General features: G+C 34.5%; 1 protein-coding gene and 1 non-coding gene across 2 annotated transcripts in view; both read left to right on the top strand.

The window, feature by feature from the left end:
* The first annotated feature begins 386 nt into the window (after positions 1 to 386).
* Positions 387 to 17,621, top strand: part of CCDC178 (coiled-coil domain containing 178) — a 343,537-nt gene continuing 326,302 nt past the window's right edge. Inside the window, 3 exon segments of the mRNA XM_034642198.1 lie at positions 387 to 510; positions 984 to 1,123; positions 9,128 to 9,150. Coding sequence (XP_034498089.1) covers positions 387 to 510; positions 984 to 1,123; positions 9,128 to 9,150 — 287 coding nt within the window.
* Positions 16,014 to 16,118, top strand: LOC117796238. Its single transcript, XR_004620604.1, has one exon. It is a non-coding gene; the product is annotated as a U6 spliceosomal RNA (small nuclear RNA).

The raw sequence follows: 17,621 nt of genomic DNA, 5'->3' as shown, positions 1-17,621 counted from the left end.
CACTTTTGTTTATAAGTGAAAGAGATATGCTATTTTCACAGAGATTTTGTTTTTGGAGAAGGGGTATTATGAGACTTTATTTAAAAGCTATTTAAAAGATGGCAGTTTAAATGAAAGTATTTGCTCTCTCTGGGTTGAAATAAAAAAGCATGGTCTGGAGGCAACAACATAACTTCTGTGTTCTTCAAGGTCAACTGAAATGAGGACATCACACTGTTCTCACTGAGACACCAAGGCTATATTGTGTGTTGCATTTAAGATCAGTGATTGCAGCTATAATCCAGCCCAATAGAGTCCTTAGAGGCAAAAGGACTGCAAGTAAGCACTTTGGTGGAGTTTCATGGACAACTTTGCTGTGCTTCTGCAACCTTCAGTTGATTCGGGACATGCCAGGATTAGAATCACTGAGGCACATCGGACTGAGTGGATTTTATGATGAGTACAACTTGAAAGCTGTAGTGGGAACATCAATCACTCTTTGCATGAGAGTCCAATTTTCAGAAATGGAAGGTAGAAAATTAGGTTATTATAAGGATGAAGGGGACTGGCTTTTTTTTTTTTTTTCTCAGCAAGAGAAACTCATGCTGGATTTAAAGAAGAACTTCTTCAATGCATGAGTGGTTGGATATTATTTACACTGGAAGATATGGGCTCTCTTTGAAGGGAGAATTTAAAATATATCTCAAAGTCATTTTTTAAGTGATTCAGGAAATATTTAGAAACAATTGCATTAACTGGTTTTTGGCCTTCTTTCTTAATTTTTTTTTCAATGTTTAGTTCATGATGTTATGGAATACTTTTATATAATTATATAATTTTAATATCATAATTATCATATTTTCTGAAATATTTATCAATTTGTTTAAAGAAATTTTAAAAGTAGTAGTATTAATAGAGCAGAATATTTTTTGCATATTCTGAATGTCACAGTTTACTATTTTGTATGTAACTATTAACTAATTCCTGTCTGCTTTATTTTTAAGGGGTGAATAAAGGCATTTACTTTAGCTATCCATGTCGACGTCAAAGCTGTGCTTTAGTAAACATCCCAGCACCATGTGTCAACAAAATGATTTCGCACATTGAAGATCTGGAATCTAAAATGCAAGCGCATTTGAAACAGGTAAGATTTAAAATGCTAACATTTTTGTAAGCTCTGTAGAGCCTATAAAGGGCTGTTATTTAAAGAACCCAGGGAGTTATTTTTTTAATGATAATTGGAATATTTTATAGAATCTTTGCTCAGTTGTGTAATTTACTAATCTAGACGTGTTTTTGATAGTCTTACTTCATAAAGGTGAAATGACTTTACTAAATAGATTTTTTCCCTACCTGTTTGTTCCTTATCTGGAGGCAATCATGCTAAGTAGTAATTTCCATAAGCCAACTTGACTAGTAAATTAATGACTAGCATTTACATCGTTTTTAGGGACACCAAACTGATTAGATGATTAGATGCGTAAATTGGTGTATAAAAGGACAGCGTGCCCTTTTTAATGAGTTATTTTATTCTAAAGAAATACTTAATAGATCTGTTGAAAGAGAATGTAATGATTTTCTGTCTTTTTAACTTATTTGCCTTTATTATTCTTAAGGGAGTTCAATCTTGACATGACTGTAACTTTCGGTTATCTTCAGATTTAGGAATGATAAGTACCTTCTCATACCTTTTATTCAGATTATTCTGAACAATTAGTACACAGTTAGATTGCCCAAGAAGGAGGATAAGTTTGTCTGTCCTATTTCTCTTCCCTCACCACCATTATTAGATCTGGCTCTGAGAAAGTTATGACGGGGCAGTCATGATGTAGGGCGATGTCTGCTTTAAGAGTGCAGTCCTTAAAATTGCAGACTTTAGAGCCACATGTTCTGTGACCTTAGATGAAAATGGAGATAATGACATTGTGTTGGGCAAAATGCCAGCATGTGATATGTACTCAGTATATATTAGCTATTGTTATTTCTATACTATTATCTATGTAATTTTATATTAGTATTATAGTTATTTATATTTATTATATTTATCTTTGTCTCTTCTTTGTTTCTCTAAATCAGCATACCTTTTCAGAATATGCTTTGTGGGTCATAGGTCTGATGGTCTCCTGGCCTTGAGAAATATTTTTAAGTAGATAGAAGAGAATTAATCTTTGTTGATATGATATGTTGTATATTTCACATGTTTTTAAATTAATGATTAGGCGTGTTTTTTACGTAATGAAAATAGATTTTTCGGTGTTTTAATAATTCCAATAGCTCTACTATAGTAGCTGTATTAACAATTATAATAGCTCAAAACTATTTTTAAATGGTTATTCTTTTTTTTTTTTTTAAGATTTTATTTATTTATTTCACAGAGAGAGAGAGAGAGAGCACAAACAGAGGGAGCAGGAGAGGGAGAAGCAGGCTGCCCGCTGAGCAGGGAGCCTGATGTGTGGGGATCAATCCCAAAGCAGACGCTTAACCAATTGAGCCACCTAGGTGCCCCTTAAATGGTTATTCTTTTATCTAATTGATAGATGGGGAAATAACAATTTAAATGGTTGAGAAACTTGTTCAAGATCACAAGATAGAATTGGGATTTGCACCCACTGTCTGTTATCAAAAGCCATTTTTTACCTAATCCCACTTGGGATTCTGAGCAGTTGATAGACTGTTAAACACTATGGATAATAGGCCAGCTGAAAGATTACCTTAAATAAAATAATTCACAAAGTAAACTAAGATATTTTATAGCTTATCTTTGGGAAAACTGAAAAAAAGAGCCTTTCTTGTGTAAATATGTTATGAAAATGAGCAAGCTGAATAAATAAAAAAGCCTTATAAAGACCAGCATCAGAGTGACTTGCTTAGTGCTGTCTTCTGGTGCTTAGCTTAGAGCCTGATACATAGAGTAGGTGCTCAATAAATGTCCACCCAGTACAGTAAGAGCTACCATTTACCAAACATCTGCTGCTTTCTAGGGGCGTCTGGGTGGCTTAGTTGGTTAAGCATTTGATTGGTGTCAGCTCAGGTCCTGATCTCAGGGTTCTGAGATCTAGCCCCATGTTGGGCTCTGTGCTCAGTGCAGTGTCTGCTTGAGATTCTCTCTCCCTCTGCCTCTGCCCCTACCTGCTGTGTGTGCAATTTCTCTCTCTCCCTCTCAAATAAAAAATATTAAGGTTTTTTTAGAGAAGAAAGAAAAGAAGGAAACAAAAAACATCTGCTATTTTCTAGTCACTTACCAAATATATATTTCTGTATTTGTACTTCACAGAAATCCTACTTTATTGGTGAAAATTTTATACTTAGAAAAGTCAAGTAATTTATACATCATCATACAGGTAGTAAGCTTTAGAATTGGTAATTTGAATCAAGTTCCTTCTGACTCCAAAGCCCCTTTCAGTTTCTGTTTTATAATCCTTAAGGGCAAAAGAAGGCCTTAATTCTCATTGACATAGAATGTTAGTTGGTATTTTGACAACATGAAATACACAAATAACAATGTCAGATAAATACACTTCTAGACAAAAACTGTAATAATGATAATGTGTTAACAAGTAAATATACACATAAACTTTATTTGAAAGATTAATTGTGAAATTAATGCTCATAACCTTTTTTAAAAGAATCAGGACTTATTTTAGGCTTTTTCTGTTTCCTCAATTTAATAAAATGTCATTTTATTTTATTTTGACTACGTATTTGGTAGTTAGATTTGCTAGTGTTGAACTGATAAGAGAGTGTATTTATAGAGTATATTTATTTATGTTTCTTATGTTATATTTTTTGTTTAGGTCACCACAACTATGGATTAGATATTTAGTTATATTTGAATTAATATTTTGGGAATGAAATGGTAGCCACCTATCTTATTTAAAAAGACGAATTTTTTTTTCTTTCTGACTAAACTACAAAAATGAACTTCCCAATATTACTTAGAAAAATGAACTTTTGGTGGTAGTGGTTAGACAATTTTACATTCATAGTCTTTACTGAAAAATGTGAAGAAAATTAAGAAATAGGACTTGAAGGAAATTTAAAAAATATAGCTTGTGACTTTTTGATAAACAAAAGCTACCAGGATCTGTTACTTCTAAAAAGGTAAACAAATGTGGGTTTTTGTGAAAAGATTATGTATTATATTTTCCTGTAGATCATCATTCAGAGTTAGTTAAATCTAAGCATAAAATCTAGCTTCAAATAGAGTAGGTTACTTGTGTCAGAAATATTTAAAGTATACAATTATTCTTGAGAAAATAACAAATTGTTGTAAAAGTGTGTCTGAGTGCATTTTGGTAATTGCAGAACATTTTTGCCGCTTAAAAGCATTTTATCTAATAAAGGTTATCAGCTGATTGTACCTTTGGCAGGAGTTTAACATTTTTTAATTTTATTCATTCATTATCTGTAGTCCCAGGCACTGTCTTTACCTGTTGGGTTTTTCTTGGGTACTGGAAGGGGTACATTTATGGTGGAATTGGGGTAGAGTCAAAGACAAAGAAAGTGATGCCCTTTCTAGGTCTGCAGTTTTTCTTCTTTTAATTGAAGATTTTTCACTTTTGTCTAAATTGTCAATTGTGTTTTTCTATAAACTGCTTGAATTTTTAAAACAGCTTTATTGAGTTAATTTATATACTGTGAAGTTTATCATTTAAAGTGTATAATTCATTGATTTTTAGTGTATTTACAGAGTTGTGTAATCATTGCCATAATCACAAAAGACCACCATTGTATGATCCCATTAATGTGAAATGTCCTATATAGGTCAGGCTGTAAGGACAGCAGATTAGTTTCCTAGGGCTGGGGGCTACTATTGATGGTTGTGGGGCTTCTTTTGGGGAGGATGCTTGTTTGTTTTAATCAGGATCATCTTAATCTTTTATTAGATAAGGCTCTATAAGTAATTGTAAAGCTGTCATCTCCTTTGGGTATAGACTACATTAAATGAGTGAAAGATCAGTCTTTTTTGGATCAACCATTATAGTTTTTTTGCCCATTAAATCACAGTGGTTTCCATTATAGTCAGAATGAGTACTGTCAAGCCTGTGATTAGCAGAGACGAATCTGCCATAAACTTGTCCATGCATTCATAGCAGTTTAATTGCAATTTTGAATTTTGAAAAGAATATTCTTTAAAGTAGAGTTACTATGAACATGTTCTCTCTGTTTTTACAAGGAATGAGAAAACATGGCAATATGATGGAAATAATTACCTGGATATCTTCCCATACAGTAAAAGGTTTTGTTTTATTTTTCTTCCACCTATTTTTCTAGACTGCCTAGAGATGACTTTATTTAATTTGGAGTGATCTCTACTGAATTGAAAATTTTTTCATTTAATCAATACAGATAATTAAAATGTTACTATGATTTGGAAGGATGGCATAGACAGAAAGTATTTAGAAATCATTCTTTAAGATATAAAGAATCTATTATACAAAAATAATAGTGTTATTTTCATAAGTGATAAAACTAATACTGATTAGGTACCTACTATATATCATAGGCTATATTAAACACTTAATATGTATGATTTCATTGAAACCTTACAGAAACCTTGTGAGTTAGAAACTGCCATTATCCCTGATTACAGATGAGGAAACTGATTCCAGAGGTTGAATTCCCTCAAGATCACATAGTCAGTGGCAGAGCTAGCATCCAGACAGGTGTGTCTGAGATCTCAGAACATCCTGTTCTCCACCATGCTGTGTCATCTATTCCCGAAAGTATTTCACCTATGAGGACCAAAGAAATATGGCTGTTAAAATGCTTATAATTCCAGTTATAAAATTTTGCTGTGCTTTCACCATTTCATATATGTTTTCAATTCTGAAAAGTAATATTTAATCCTCTGACCCTACTGACCAAATCTCTGATACTTTTAGTTCTCTAAATCTGTTAATTCTATTATATTTCATTTGAAACTTAAGGACACTTCAAATCCTGGAATATCCATTATTTCCCATTCTATCATCCCCATTTTCCTTTACTTCCTTGACTAATGAATTTATCTCTTAAAACACTCACTAATTGATATATCTGGTTCTTTACTTTTTTATCCTACCATCCTTCTAGTCTCTCAAAATGCCAGCCCTGCTGAGATCTCTCTGATGGTCTGCCATCTCCACTCCTACACCCCAGGCTGCTGAATAGTGCCAGAGAACATTACACAATAATCCCAATTTGAGATGTTATACATTCATTATTTCCAAACTCAGTGCATCCTTTAATAGTGCTCCGCAATTATTCCTTGTCAACCAGAACTTTCTCTAGTATTCTCTGGTGGCTACTCCAGTCCTCTCTTTTGTTCAAGTCTCCAAATCCTCTACCTTACTACTCATTCATCTCTTACTTCCCAAAGAAAATAGGAGGTATGATAACAGAAATACTTCAAACTCTTGTTATCCCACTTATGAACATCCTTGACTTCCATAAATATTATTCCTTTTGTCTTTCCGTGGAAAATTTCCTTTCCCCATCAGTGGCTACGCCCCTTACCTGCATTCCATCTTCAGCTTTTTAAGGATCTTGTTCCATCAGGTGTTCGTATCTGTCTTCCAGATTTCCTTTTTTTTTTTTTCTTAACTCACTTCTATCAGCATTTAAAGTATTGATGTTTCTCTTGTTTTCAAGAATTTTTTTTTTAATCCCACACATACCTTTATCCCTTTTTCTCTTTCTTCTGTTTTACTTAACTTCTGGAAAGGATTACCTAAGTTTAGTGTTTGTTTCCTCACCTCCCAATTGCTCATTTATTCATTACAATCTGGATTTGGTCCCTGTTACTCTAATGAAAATATCTTCAGGAAAATAAAGCATTATTTTTTCTATCTGTTGGTATAGGCATACATACAGATACTCTTTCTCTCTGTGTCTGTCGCTCTTTAAAACTTTGTGGCTAGAACAAGCATTTATTTGGTTACCATTGAGCAATTTGTTCTGAGCTCACATGGGCAATTTTGTTAGTTCTTGCCTGGGGCCAATCATATGGATGTACACATCTGCTAACTTAACTGGAAATGGTGATTAAGATGGCCTCACACCCATGTCTGGGACAGTGTTATAGCAGGACAAATCTCAATGGGCAAGAGCTTAAAATTTTGCTTGTTTTATGTTTGCTCAAGTCCTACTGGCCAAAGCAAAGTACATAATCAATCCCTCTTTTAGTGTGGTAGAGTATTAGACAAGATGGGGATGGCAGGAGATGTGATTCTTTGGGAACAATTTGTGTAGTAATTAATCTATCAGTTAGTCCGTTGGCAACATGATTAACAACCCATCCAATTGCGGACTATAATCACCAACTCCCCAAAAGTTTTATTCTATTATGGAATCATGCAGAGGTCCGTGATTATTTGTTCTGCAGCAGATCTGATGCAGATGAAGTTCTCTGGTTTCAGCTTCTTTTGACCTGGTGGCCTGTGAATTAAAATGGTGTTAAGTACTGCTCCTGTATACTTAGCAAGCAATGGTGGAGCAGGGACAAAATTATCACAATAAATACTGTTATTCAAAAAGGCAAGAAATGAAAGATACATCTTTCACTAATGCCTAAAATTCTGAAAATTATGAGGGCACATGGTGTTAGATCTACCACATGTGAGTCTAAGAAATGTTTCTGGCTTAGGACTCAGTTCTGCTTCCTGGGAATAGTTTCCTAATATGTGGTTCTTCTCATCTCTGCTTTACTCTCTGAGCTCTTGGTTCTGAGAGGTACTTAGATTTCCATAAGAAATAGACCTGAGTAGCTATCCCAAACTTTTTCCTGTATTAATTTGTTGAAGCTGCCATAAAAAAAATATATATGACAGACTGGGAGACTTAATGGAAGGTTATTTTCTCACAGTTCTGGAGGCTAGAAGTTCAAAATCAAGGTGTTGTCACAGTTGGTTTCTACTTTGGATTCTCTTCCTGGCTTGTAAACGACCTCCTCACTGTGTTCTCACATGGCCTTTCTTCTGTGCCCACATGGTCAGAAAGCGAGCTCTGGTATCATATAAGGGACTGTCTTTTCACTTAAATAAGCATACGTTTGAGTTTGTTGTAGCACCTTGAAGTACTTTCATGCATTGATGAATCGGCCTTTGTTTTTCCTTACCCATTTGTTTATTTCTGTGTGAGATTCTGCTCGTTATGTAGGCTCTGTTTTGTTTCTCTCTAGAACCACAACTTCCATTCTTAGCCTCTCCATCTTAGATCTCCAGTGTGGCTAGAGAGTTCTTCTCATGGCAGTGACAAGAAGGCATCTTCTCAGCCATGTATTCTAGAATCTGAGAGTGGAAAGCAGTAAGACTAGTCTACTTCACGATAGGTAGACCATCAGTTTTTTTACTTTGATTGTCTCCTACTGATTCTCACATCCTGGGCATTTTTCATGAGCTCCAGAGAGAAGCCTTTTACCTCACCTGAAATGGTCTTCATTTTTTCTTCTGAGTTATATTTTTCTTTGCTCTATTCTCACTGACAGTCTCATCTGTTTTCTTTCTGTATCTGGGAATTATTTTAAAATATATGTTACAGTGACTTTATTGACATACATATATATCTTTCTCCAGAAATATTGGATGAGATGGGAATTGAAGAGAAGTAATCATGTATGCCCAACTAACATCTGGAATTAGAGATTATCTATGAAACCAATAAAATTATGACTATGTATCCCTTGTGTTTTTGGTGATTTGTGTCTCTTATAGCCCAGGATACTCTTAGAATATTCTGTAGAACATGAATCCTACTGTGGAGTTTATAGTCTAGAAGAGAGACACTATGGAAAACTAAGAATTTGTGAATTTACCAGAGTCTTTTTCACTCCTTGGTTATATATTAAAAGTTAATGGATATAATGCATTTTTGATTATATGGAGAGTCTTTTGGGAGTAAGTGGCATTGAGCAGGCCCTTGATGAAGGATTAAGTTTTAGAAACACAGATGAAAGTTAAGAACAATTAGGTGGGAATAATGAAAGGACTAGGGAGTAGAAGTATGTACCTGTTTTAGAAATAACAGAATATAGTTTGACAAAAATATTATGGGGTCTGTGAAGTGGAGTACTTATAGTTTTATCAGTGAGTTCAAATATAAGCTAAGTCTGCTATTATTTTTGAGATATTTAAAATTTGATTTTTATTGAGATCTTTTATTTTGACAGTTTGAAACTTCTCTTGAGGAATGGTAAGCACCTTTCATTCTTTTTAAATTGTTTTTATTTTCAAATTTTAATGAGTAAGGTGCTGTAGATGAGTTTTATTTAAAAGAAATAGGAAATTAAAAGCAGAATTTTCATATTTGTTATTAAAATGCATTTTTTAAAAAATGTAAGAGTTAGGATATCCCTGAAAATGGCAGAATAGAAATCTCTGGGGCTGTGTCCCACCACAAAAAAATGTTGGCAAAAAATTGTCAGAATCAACTTTTGTAGAAATCTGAATTTAGTAAAAAACAACAACTAGGGGAAAAGTTAATAGAGTCTGTCTTATTGCATTGAGAGCACTGTGGCACTATAAATTGCCAACTTGCCATCCTCTAGCCCCCAAATCAGTAGTGGCCGTGAAGAGAGAAGCCTGTACTTGTGGTGCAGATTGCTAGTGCCAGAGAAAACAATATGGACCTTATTCTCAAAGAATTGTGTTTCAGTGTTTTGACCTGTTTGAGGACTTTTTGAAGAACCAGCACAAAGGCTTGTCTTTGTTTTGCCTGACTTGGAGCAATCACTCAGCTGGAACCACTTACAGTCACTGTTTACTGAAAGCATTTAAAGGCATATTCTTGCCACCACTGTCTGAAGCTGTGAATAACAGTCGGGACAAACATTAGACAGACCAAAATGCCTGGGAAAGAAGACATACGTAGGGGAAATAGGGTTTTTCAAAGCTGTTATATATACTGAAGAATCAAGAAGAGCACGCATATGACCAGAGCTAGGCACGTGCTCAGGGAAAACCTAAGGAGACCCTGATCTTTTATCTCTGGCTGACCTTTGGGATCTGTGCAGGCAGCAATTAAAAGTAGAAGCAGAGTTGTAAACGGCCTGGGTAAGCATTGAAGGAATACTTCAACAGAGAGCCAATCTGCTAAGACTGGAAGAGTGGTTGTTTTTTTTTTTTTTCCTTTTCCTTGTTCTTTTCCCTTGTCTTTCATTTCCTTCTTTTTCCTTTCCCTTCTTTTCCTTCCGTTTCTTTTTTTTTTAAAGATTTTATTTATTTATTTGACAGAGATAGAGACAGCCAGTGAGAGAGGGAACACAAACAGGGGGAGTGGGAGAGGAAGAAGCAGGCTCCCAGCGGAGGAGCCTGATGTGGGGCTCGATTCCAGAATGCCGGGGTCACGCCCTGAGCCGAAGGCAGGCGCTTAACCACTGTGCCACCCAGGCGCCCCCCCCGCTTTCTTTTTTTCTTTTGACTCTAGGTATTTAAGATAACTTGGAGAAAACATAAGTGTACTGTAAGCTAATGAAACACTTAGTTCAGTGGCCACACATGACAAAGAATACAGACATTACCAAATGTGTTTAGAAGAACTGCTAAACAAAGAAAGAATAACCCACAACAGGCAACAACAACAAATCCAACAGAGGGAAGGTACTCTTATTTCCATTTCACATTAAACTATTTAAAATGTCCAGTTTTCTATAAAAATTATGAAGCAGGCAAAAAAAAAAGAAAGAAAGTTTGTCTCACTAACAAGGGGGAGAGAAGAAAAAGAAATTTTTTAAAAATGGCCCTGAGAAACCTTAAATGTTGGGCTTATTGGACAATAACTAAATCAGCTATCTTAAATATTCTCAAAGAGATAAAGGAAACCATGGACAAACAGTTAAAACTAGGAGATTAATGTCTCAAGAAATTAATATTATCAATAAAGAAATAGAAATTATAAAAAAGAACCAAGTAGATATTCTGGAGATGAAAAGTATAATAACTGGATGAAAAATTAATTAGAGGTGTTCATCAATAGATTTGAACTGGCAGAGGAAAGAATCCGTGAACTTGAAAATAGGCCAATTGAGATTATTCAGGCTGAGGAGCAGAAAGACAAAAGAATGAAGTAAAGCGAACAGACCTAATAGATCTGAGGGACATAATCACAAATACAAATATATGCATAATGGGAGTCCAAGAGTAACAGGGAAGAGGAAAAGGGGGAGAAGGGATATTTGAAGAAACATTTGCTAAAAATCCCCAAATTTGATGAATGACATGAATTTATAATTTACTAAAACTCAGTGAACTCTGAGCAGGATAAACCCAGAGATCCACACATTATAGTCAAATCATTGAAAGCCTTAGACAGAGTATCTTGAAAGCAGTGAGAAAGAAGTGACTCATCATGAGTAAGAGATCCTTAATAAAAATAACAGTCAATTTCTCGTCAGAAATTTTGGAGGGGCGCCTGGGTGGCACAGCGGTTAAGCATCTGCCTTCGGCTCAGGGTGTGATCCCGGCGTTATGGGTTCGAGCCCCACATCAGGCTCCTCTGCTATGAGCCTGCTTCTTCCTCTCCCACTCCCCCTGCTTGTGTTCCCTCTCTCGCTAGCTGTCTCTATCTCTGTCAAATAAATAAATAAAATCTTTAAAAAATATATATAAAAAAAAAGAAATTTTGGAGGCCAAGAGCACCTGGCTGGCTTAGTTGGTTAAGCATCTGCCTCCAGCTCAGGTCATGACCTGGGATGGAGCCCTGCATTGAGTTCTCTGCTCAGTGGGGAGTCTGCTTCTCCCTCTCCCTCTCCCTCTGTGCTCTCTCTTTCTCTCTCAAGTAAATAAATAAAATCTTTAAAAAAAAAAAAAAGAGGAATTATGGAGGCCAGAGGCCAGTGGTATGACACATTTAAAATGCTGGAAGAAAAAAAAAAAAGCCTGTCAAACAAGAATTCTGATTCTTATAGAAGTGTCCTTCAAAAATAAAGGAGAAATTAAGATATTTCCAGATAAGCCAAAATTGAGGGGCTCCATTTCTAGCAGACTGTTTATCAGAAATCCTGATGGTAGTCTTTTAAGCAGAAATGAAAGGACATTAGACAGTAACTTGAAGCCATATAAAGAAAATTAAAAAAAACAATAAGGTAGCTACAAAGGTACATATAAAAATCAGTATGATTGCATTTTTGTTTTGCTTCTCTTATTTTTCTATATAATTTTAAATGGATAAAACAATACATAAATGTGTAATTTGTAAAAATGACAACATAAAGCGGGGGAGCAGAGGTGTAAAGGAACAGAGGGTTTTGTTTTGTTTTGTTTTTTTAAAATACTGAAACTACATTGATTTTAATTCAAACTTAATTTTTATGAAGTGAAGATGTTAAATTGTAATCTCTAGTGAACCACTAAAAAAAATTCTATAAAACAAAAAAACCAACATAAATCCAATAAGAAAAGTAATGCATTAGAAAAAAAATTGATTAATCACAAAAGAAGGCAATTATGGAGAAATTAAGGAATGAAAAATACGTAAGTATTATAGAAAACAAATAGCAAAATGGCAGAAGTAAGTCCCTTCTTAATAGCAATTGCTTTTCATGAAAATGGATTAAGTGGATTAAATTGATTAAATTTTACTGTTAAAAGATATAGAGTGATAGAATGGATAACAATATATGATTCAATTTTATGCTGTCTATAAGAGATGTTCTTGAGATCCAGAGATGCAGTATGCTGAAAGTAAAAGGATGAAAATATATTCCATGAAAATAGTAACCTGAAAGAGAGCTGGGGTAGCTAAACTAATATAACACAAAATAGACTTTTGATTGAAACATACTTAACATCTTGATAAAAGGCCCATTCCATCAAGAAGATATCAAAATTATATACATATCCAATATACAGCCTCAAAATACATGAAGTATAAACTAACAAAGTAAGAAATATACAGTTCTGTAGTAAGTTTGAGAATACACACTATCCTCACTTTCAAGAATGGTAAAAAGAACTTAAAAAGAAAAAAAGAACTTAAAAAAAAAAAAGATCAGTAATGAAACAGATTTGAACAGCACTAGAACAATCTACACCTAACAGACTTATATGGTACACACCACCCAACAGCAGTAGAAAACATTTTTTCTTGTTGACATTGAACATTATTCAGGATAGATCATATGTTAAGCTTTATAACAAATCTCAATAGAATAAAAAAGACTGAAATCATACCAAGTATCCTTTCTGACCTAATGGAATGAAACTAGAAATCAGTAACAGAAAGAAACCTAGAAGTCCATGTAAATGTAGATTTTAAACAACATCCTCAAAAAAACTCAGTGAATCAAGGCTATAATGGAAGAAATTAGAAAACACTTTGAAATGAATGAAAATAAAAATACAGTATACCGGAATTTATGGCATACAGCAAAAGTAATGCTCGCAGGGCAATTTGTAGCCATAAATGCTAACATTAAAAAAGAAGAGCCCAAATCCAGTAACCTGAAATTACAGAACTAGAAAATAATTAATGTGCTAAAGTTAGGAAAAGAAAGGAAAAAATAAAGACTAGTGCAGAGATAAATGAATTCAAGGATAAAGAAAAATACAATAAATAGTATCAATGAGAACAAAAGTTGTTTCTTTGAAAAAAATCAACAAAATTCACAAACCTTTGGCTAGACTAGCAAAGAAAAAAGACTTGAATTATGAAAAGCATCAAAAAAAAATCACAGAAATAAGGATTATAATACTATGAACAAGTGATAATACTATGAATAACAAATTTAAATAACCAAGATGAAATAGAAAAATTCCTAGGAACACATAAACTGTCAAAACTAAGTGAGGAAGAGGTAGAAAATCCAAACAGATTTGTAAAAAGTAAAGAGATTAAATCAGTAATCAAATATCTCCCAACGAAGTCAAGCCCAGGACCAAATGGCTTGACTGGGGAATTCTATTGAACATTGAAAGAAGAATTAAAACCAGCTCTTCTCTAACTCTTTCAAAAAATAGAAGAGAAAGGAGCACCTTTCAGCCATTCTATGAGGCCAGCATTATCCTGATACTAAAGCCAGATAAAAACATCATAAGAAAAAGAAATGTAGACCAATGGCTTTATGACTATAGATGGAAAAATCTTCAATGAATTACCAGCAACCTCAACCAAGCACCATATTAATAGAATTATATGGCATTACTAGGTGACATTTCTGCCAGGTGTGTAAGGGTAGTTCAAAATACAAAAAAAAAAAGTAATATATCCACAGTAATAAATGAAAGGGGGAAATACATGTGAACATCTGAAAACCAAACCCGGGGGCATCACAATGTCTGACTTCATGCCATATTACAAAACTGCAATCATCAAGACAGTATGGTACTGCACAAAAACAGACACATAGGTTAGTGGAACAGAATAGAGAACCCAGAAACGGACCCTCAACTTTATGGTCAACTAATCTTTGACAAAGCAGGAAAGAATATCCGATGGAAAAACAAGTCTCTTCAATAAATGGTGTTGGGAAAATTGGGCAGCCACATGTAGAAGAATGAAACTGGACCATTATCTTACACCATACACAAAGATAAACACAAAATGGATGAAATACCTAAATGTGAGACAGGAATCCATCAAAATCCTAGAGGAGAACAAAGGCAGCAACCTCTCCAACCTTGACCACAGCAACTTCTCAGTAGACATGTCTCCAAAGGCAAGGGAAACAAAAGCAAAAATGAACTATTAGGATTTCATCAAGATCAAAGTCTTCTGTACAGCAAAGTAAACAGTCAACAGAACTAAAAGGCAACCTACAGAATGGGAGAAGATAATTGCAAATTACATATCAGATAAAGGGCTAGTATCCAAGATCTATAAAAAAAACTTATTAAACTCAACACCCAAAAACCAAATAATCCAGTCAAGAAATGGGCAGAAGACATGAACAGACTTTCTCCAAAGAAAACATACAAATGGCCAACAGACACATGAAAAAAAGCTCCACATCCCATGGCATCAGGGAAATACAAATCAAAACCACAATGAGATACCACCTCACACCAGGCAGAATGGCTAAAATTAACAAGACAGGAAACAAATTTTGGTGAGGTTGTGGAGAAAGGGGAACCCTCTTACACGGTTGGTGGGAATGCAAGCTAGTACAGCCACTCTGGAAAACAGTATGGAGTTCCTGAAGAAGTTAAAAATAGAGCTACCCGAGCAATTACATTACTAGGTATTTACCCCAAAGATACAAATGTATTGATCCAAAGAGATACCTCCACCCCAATATTCATAGCAGCAATGTCCACAGTAGCCAAACTGTGGAAGGAGCCGAGACGTCCATCGACAGATGAATGGATAAAGAAGATGTGGAGTGTGTGTATATATATCTATATCTATCTATATCTATATAGATATAGATATAGATATATATACAATGGAATATTACTCGGCCATCAGAAAGCATGAATACTTACCATTTACATTAACATGGATGGAACTGGAAGGTATTATGCTGAGCAAAATAAGTCAGAGAAAGAATTATCGTATGGTTTCACTCATATCTGGACTATAAGAAATGATGCAGAGAATTGTAGGGAAAGGGAGGGAAAACTGATTGGGAAGTCTCAGGGAGAAAAACCATGAGAAACTCCTAACTATAGGAAACAAACTGAGGGTTGCTGGAGGGGAGGTGAGTGGGGGGATAGGATAATTGGGTGATGGGCATTAAGGAGGGCACATGATTTGATGAGCACTGGGTGTTACATGCAACTGATGAACTCTTGAACACTACATCTAAAACTAATGATGTGCTGTATGTTGGCTAATTGAATTTAAATAAAAAATTTTTTCTAATGTATAAATAAAGGGTGGTATAGCTATACAATGGAATATTATTCAACCATAAAAAGTAATAAAATTTTGATACATGCTGTAAAATGACCATGTTAAGTTAAAGAAGCCAAACATAAAAAGTTACATGTTGTATGATTCCATTTATATGAAATAACCATCACAGATAAATCATAGAGATGGGAAGCACATTGGTTCTTTCCAGGGGCTGGTAGAAAGAGGGGAAGGGGAGAGATTGCTTAATAAATAAGAGGCTTATATATACTAAATTGGAATGATATACTAAAATTGGAACAATACAGAGAAGATAAGCACGGCCCCTGTGCAAGGATGACACACAAATTCATTAAGCATTCCATATTAAAAAAAAAAAAAGGCAGTTCTTCTAGGGTGATAAACATGTTTTGGCACTAGATGGTGATGATATTACACAACATTGAATGTAGTAAATGCCATCGAAGTTTACACTTCCTAATAGTTAATTTTATGTTATGGGACTTTTGCTTCAATTAAAAAAAATAAGAATTGGGTGCTCAGGTTGCTCAGTCAGTTAAGCAACTGCCTTCAGCTCAGGTCATGATCCCAGGGTGCTGGGATTAAGTCCCACATTGGGCTCCCTGCTCAGCAGGGAGTCCTTCTCCCTCTTCCTTTACCCCTCCTCCCCATTCCTGCTCCTTCTGTCTCTCAAATTAAAAAAAAAAGAAAGAAAACAATTTTGCTGGTCCAAAAATTATATTTTAGAAAAAAATACACAAAAATAGATTCAATTATGTACAACAATTTAGTGTATCATGTAATTGGTATTACAAACCAATAGGGAGAGTATTATTTGCTGGGACAATTATTTTTCTATTTTTATTTTTATTATTTTCTTTTTTTTTTAAAGATTTTATTTATGTTTTGACAGAGATAGAGACAGCCAGCGAGAGAGGGAACACAGCAGGGGGAGTGGGAGAGGAAGAAGCAGGCTCAAAGCAGAGGAGCCTGATGTGGGGCTCGATCCCAGAACGCTGGGATCACGCCCTGAGCCGAAGGCAGACACTTAACGACTGCGCCACCCAGGCGCCCCTGTTATTTTCTTTATTAGTTTCAGAAGTAGAATTTAGTGATTTGTCAGTTGCATATTACACCCAGTGCACATTACATGAAGTGTAATGCTCACTCTTTAATGCCCATCACCCAATTATCCCTGGCCCCCCCAACACTCCCTCCAGCAGCCCTCATGCTTTTATTATTTATTTATTTACTTACTTATTTATTTTTTGTGGTGTGAATGTTTCTTTTATTTTTAATTAATTCTTTGAGTATAGTTGACACAATGTTACATTAGTTTCAAGTGTGCAACATACTGATTCAACATTTTTTAAAAAAATTTCCAACAAGCAAGAAAAAATACATTGGATTATTTAACAAAAATATTTAAAAATGAAATTAAAACTAAAGGCACCCCTAGAAAAATTCTTTAGAAAAGAAATAACATTTTAATTTGGACGTTTTGCTAAAACCTTATTAATTTCAAATCTGAAAAAGCATTTTTGGTCGTTGTATTTTATATGGCACCCCAGAAACTGCTAAACTGAAGTTAGAGAAATAGCTCTCAAATTATTCTCAATAACCCCCCCTTTTCTGATAGCAACACTATTCATTTTCTTAATTTAAAAAAAAAAGGCTTCTTTAATATCTCCTCAACTATATTTAGGTCATTTGTAACAAATTTTAAATTTCTGTTAATTTACCATGAAATATAAAGCCTATTACATATTAGAATTTTGCTGTATTACTCTCTTATATGGTAGCATTAGCATGTATAGTAAGTTTCACCACAAAAATTTAATATGAGAGAATCACCTAAAATTTGTTTTACTAAC

The sequence above is a fragment of the Ailuropoda melanoleuca genome, chromosome 14 (assembly GCF_002007445.2).
Source record: "Ailuropoda melanoleuca isolate Jingjing chromosome 14, ASM200744v2, whole genome shotgun sequence".
NCBI lineage: Eukaryota > Metazoa > Chordata > Mammalia > Carnivora > Ursidae > Ailuropoda > Ailuropoda melanoleuca.
This window is presented reverse-complemented; position numbering and strand designations above follow the sequence as displayed.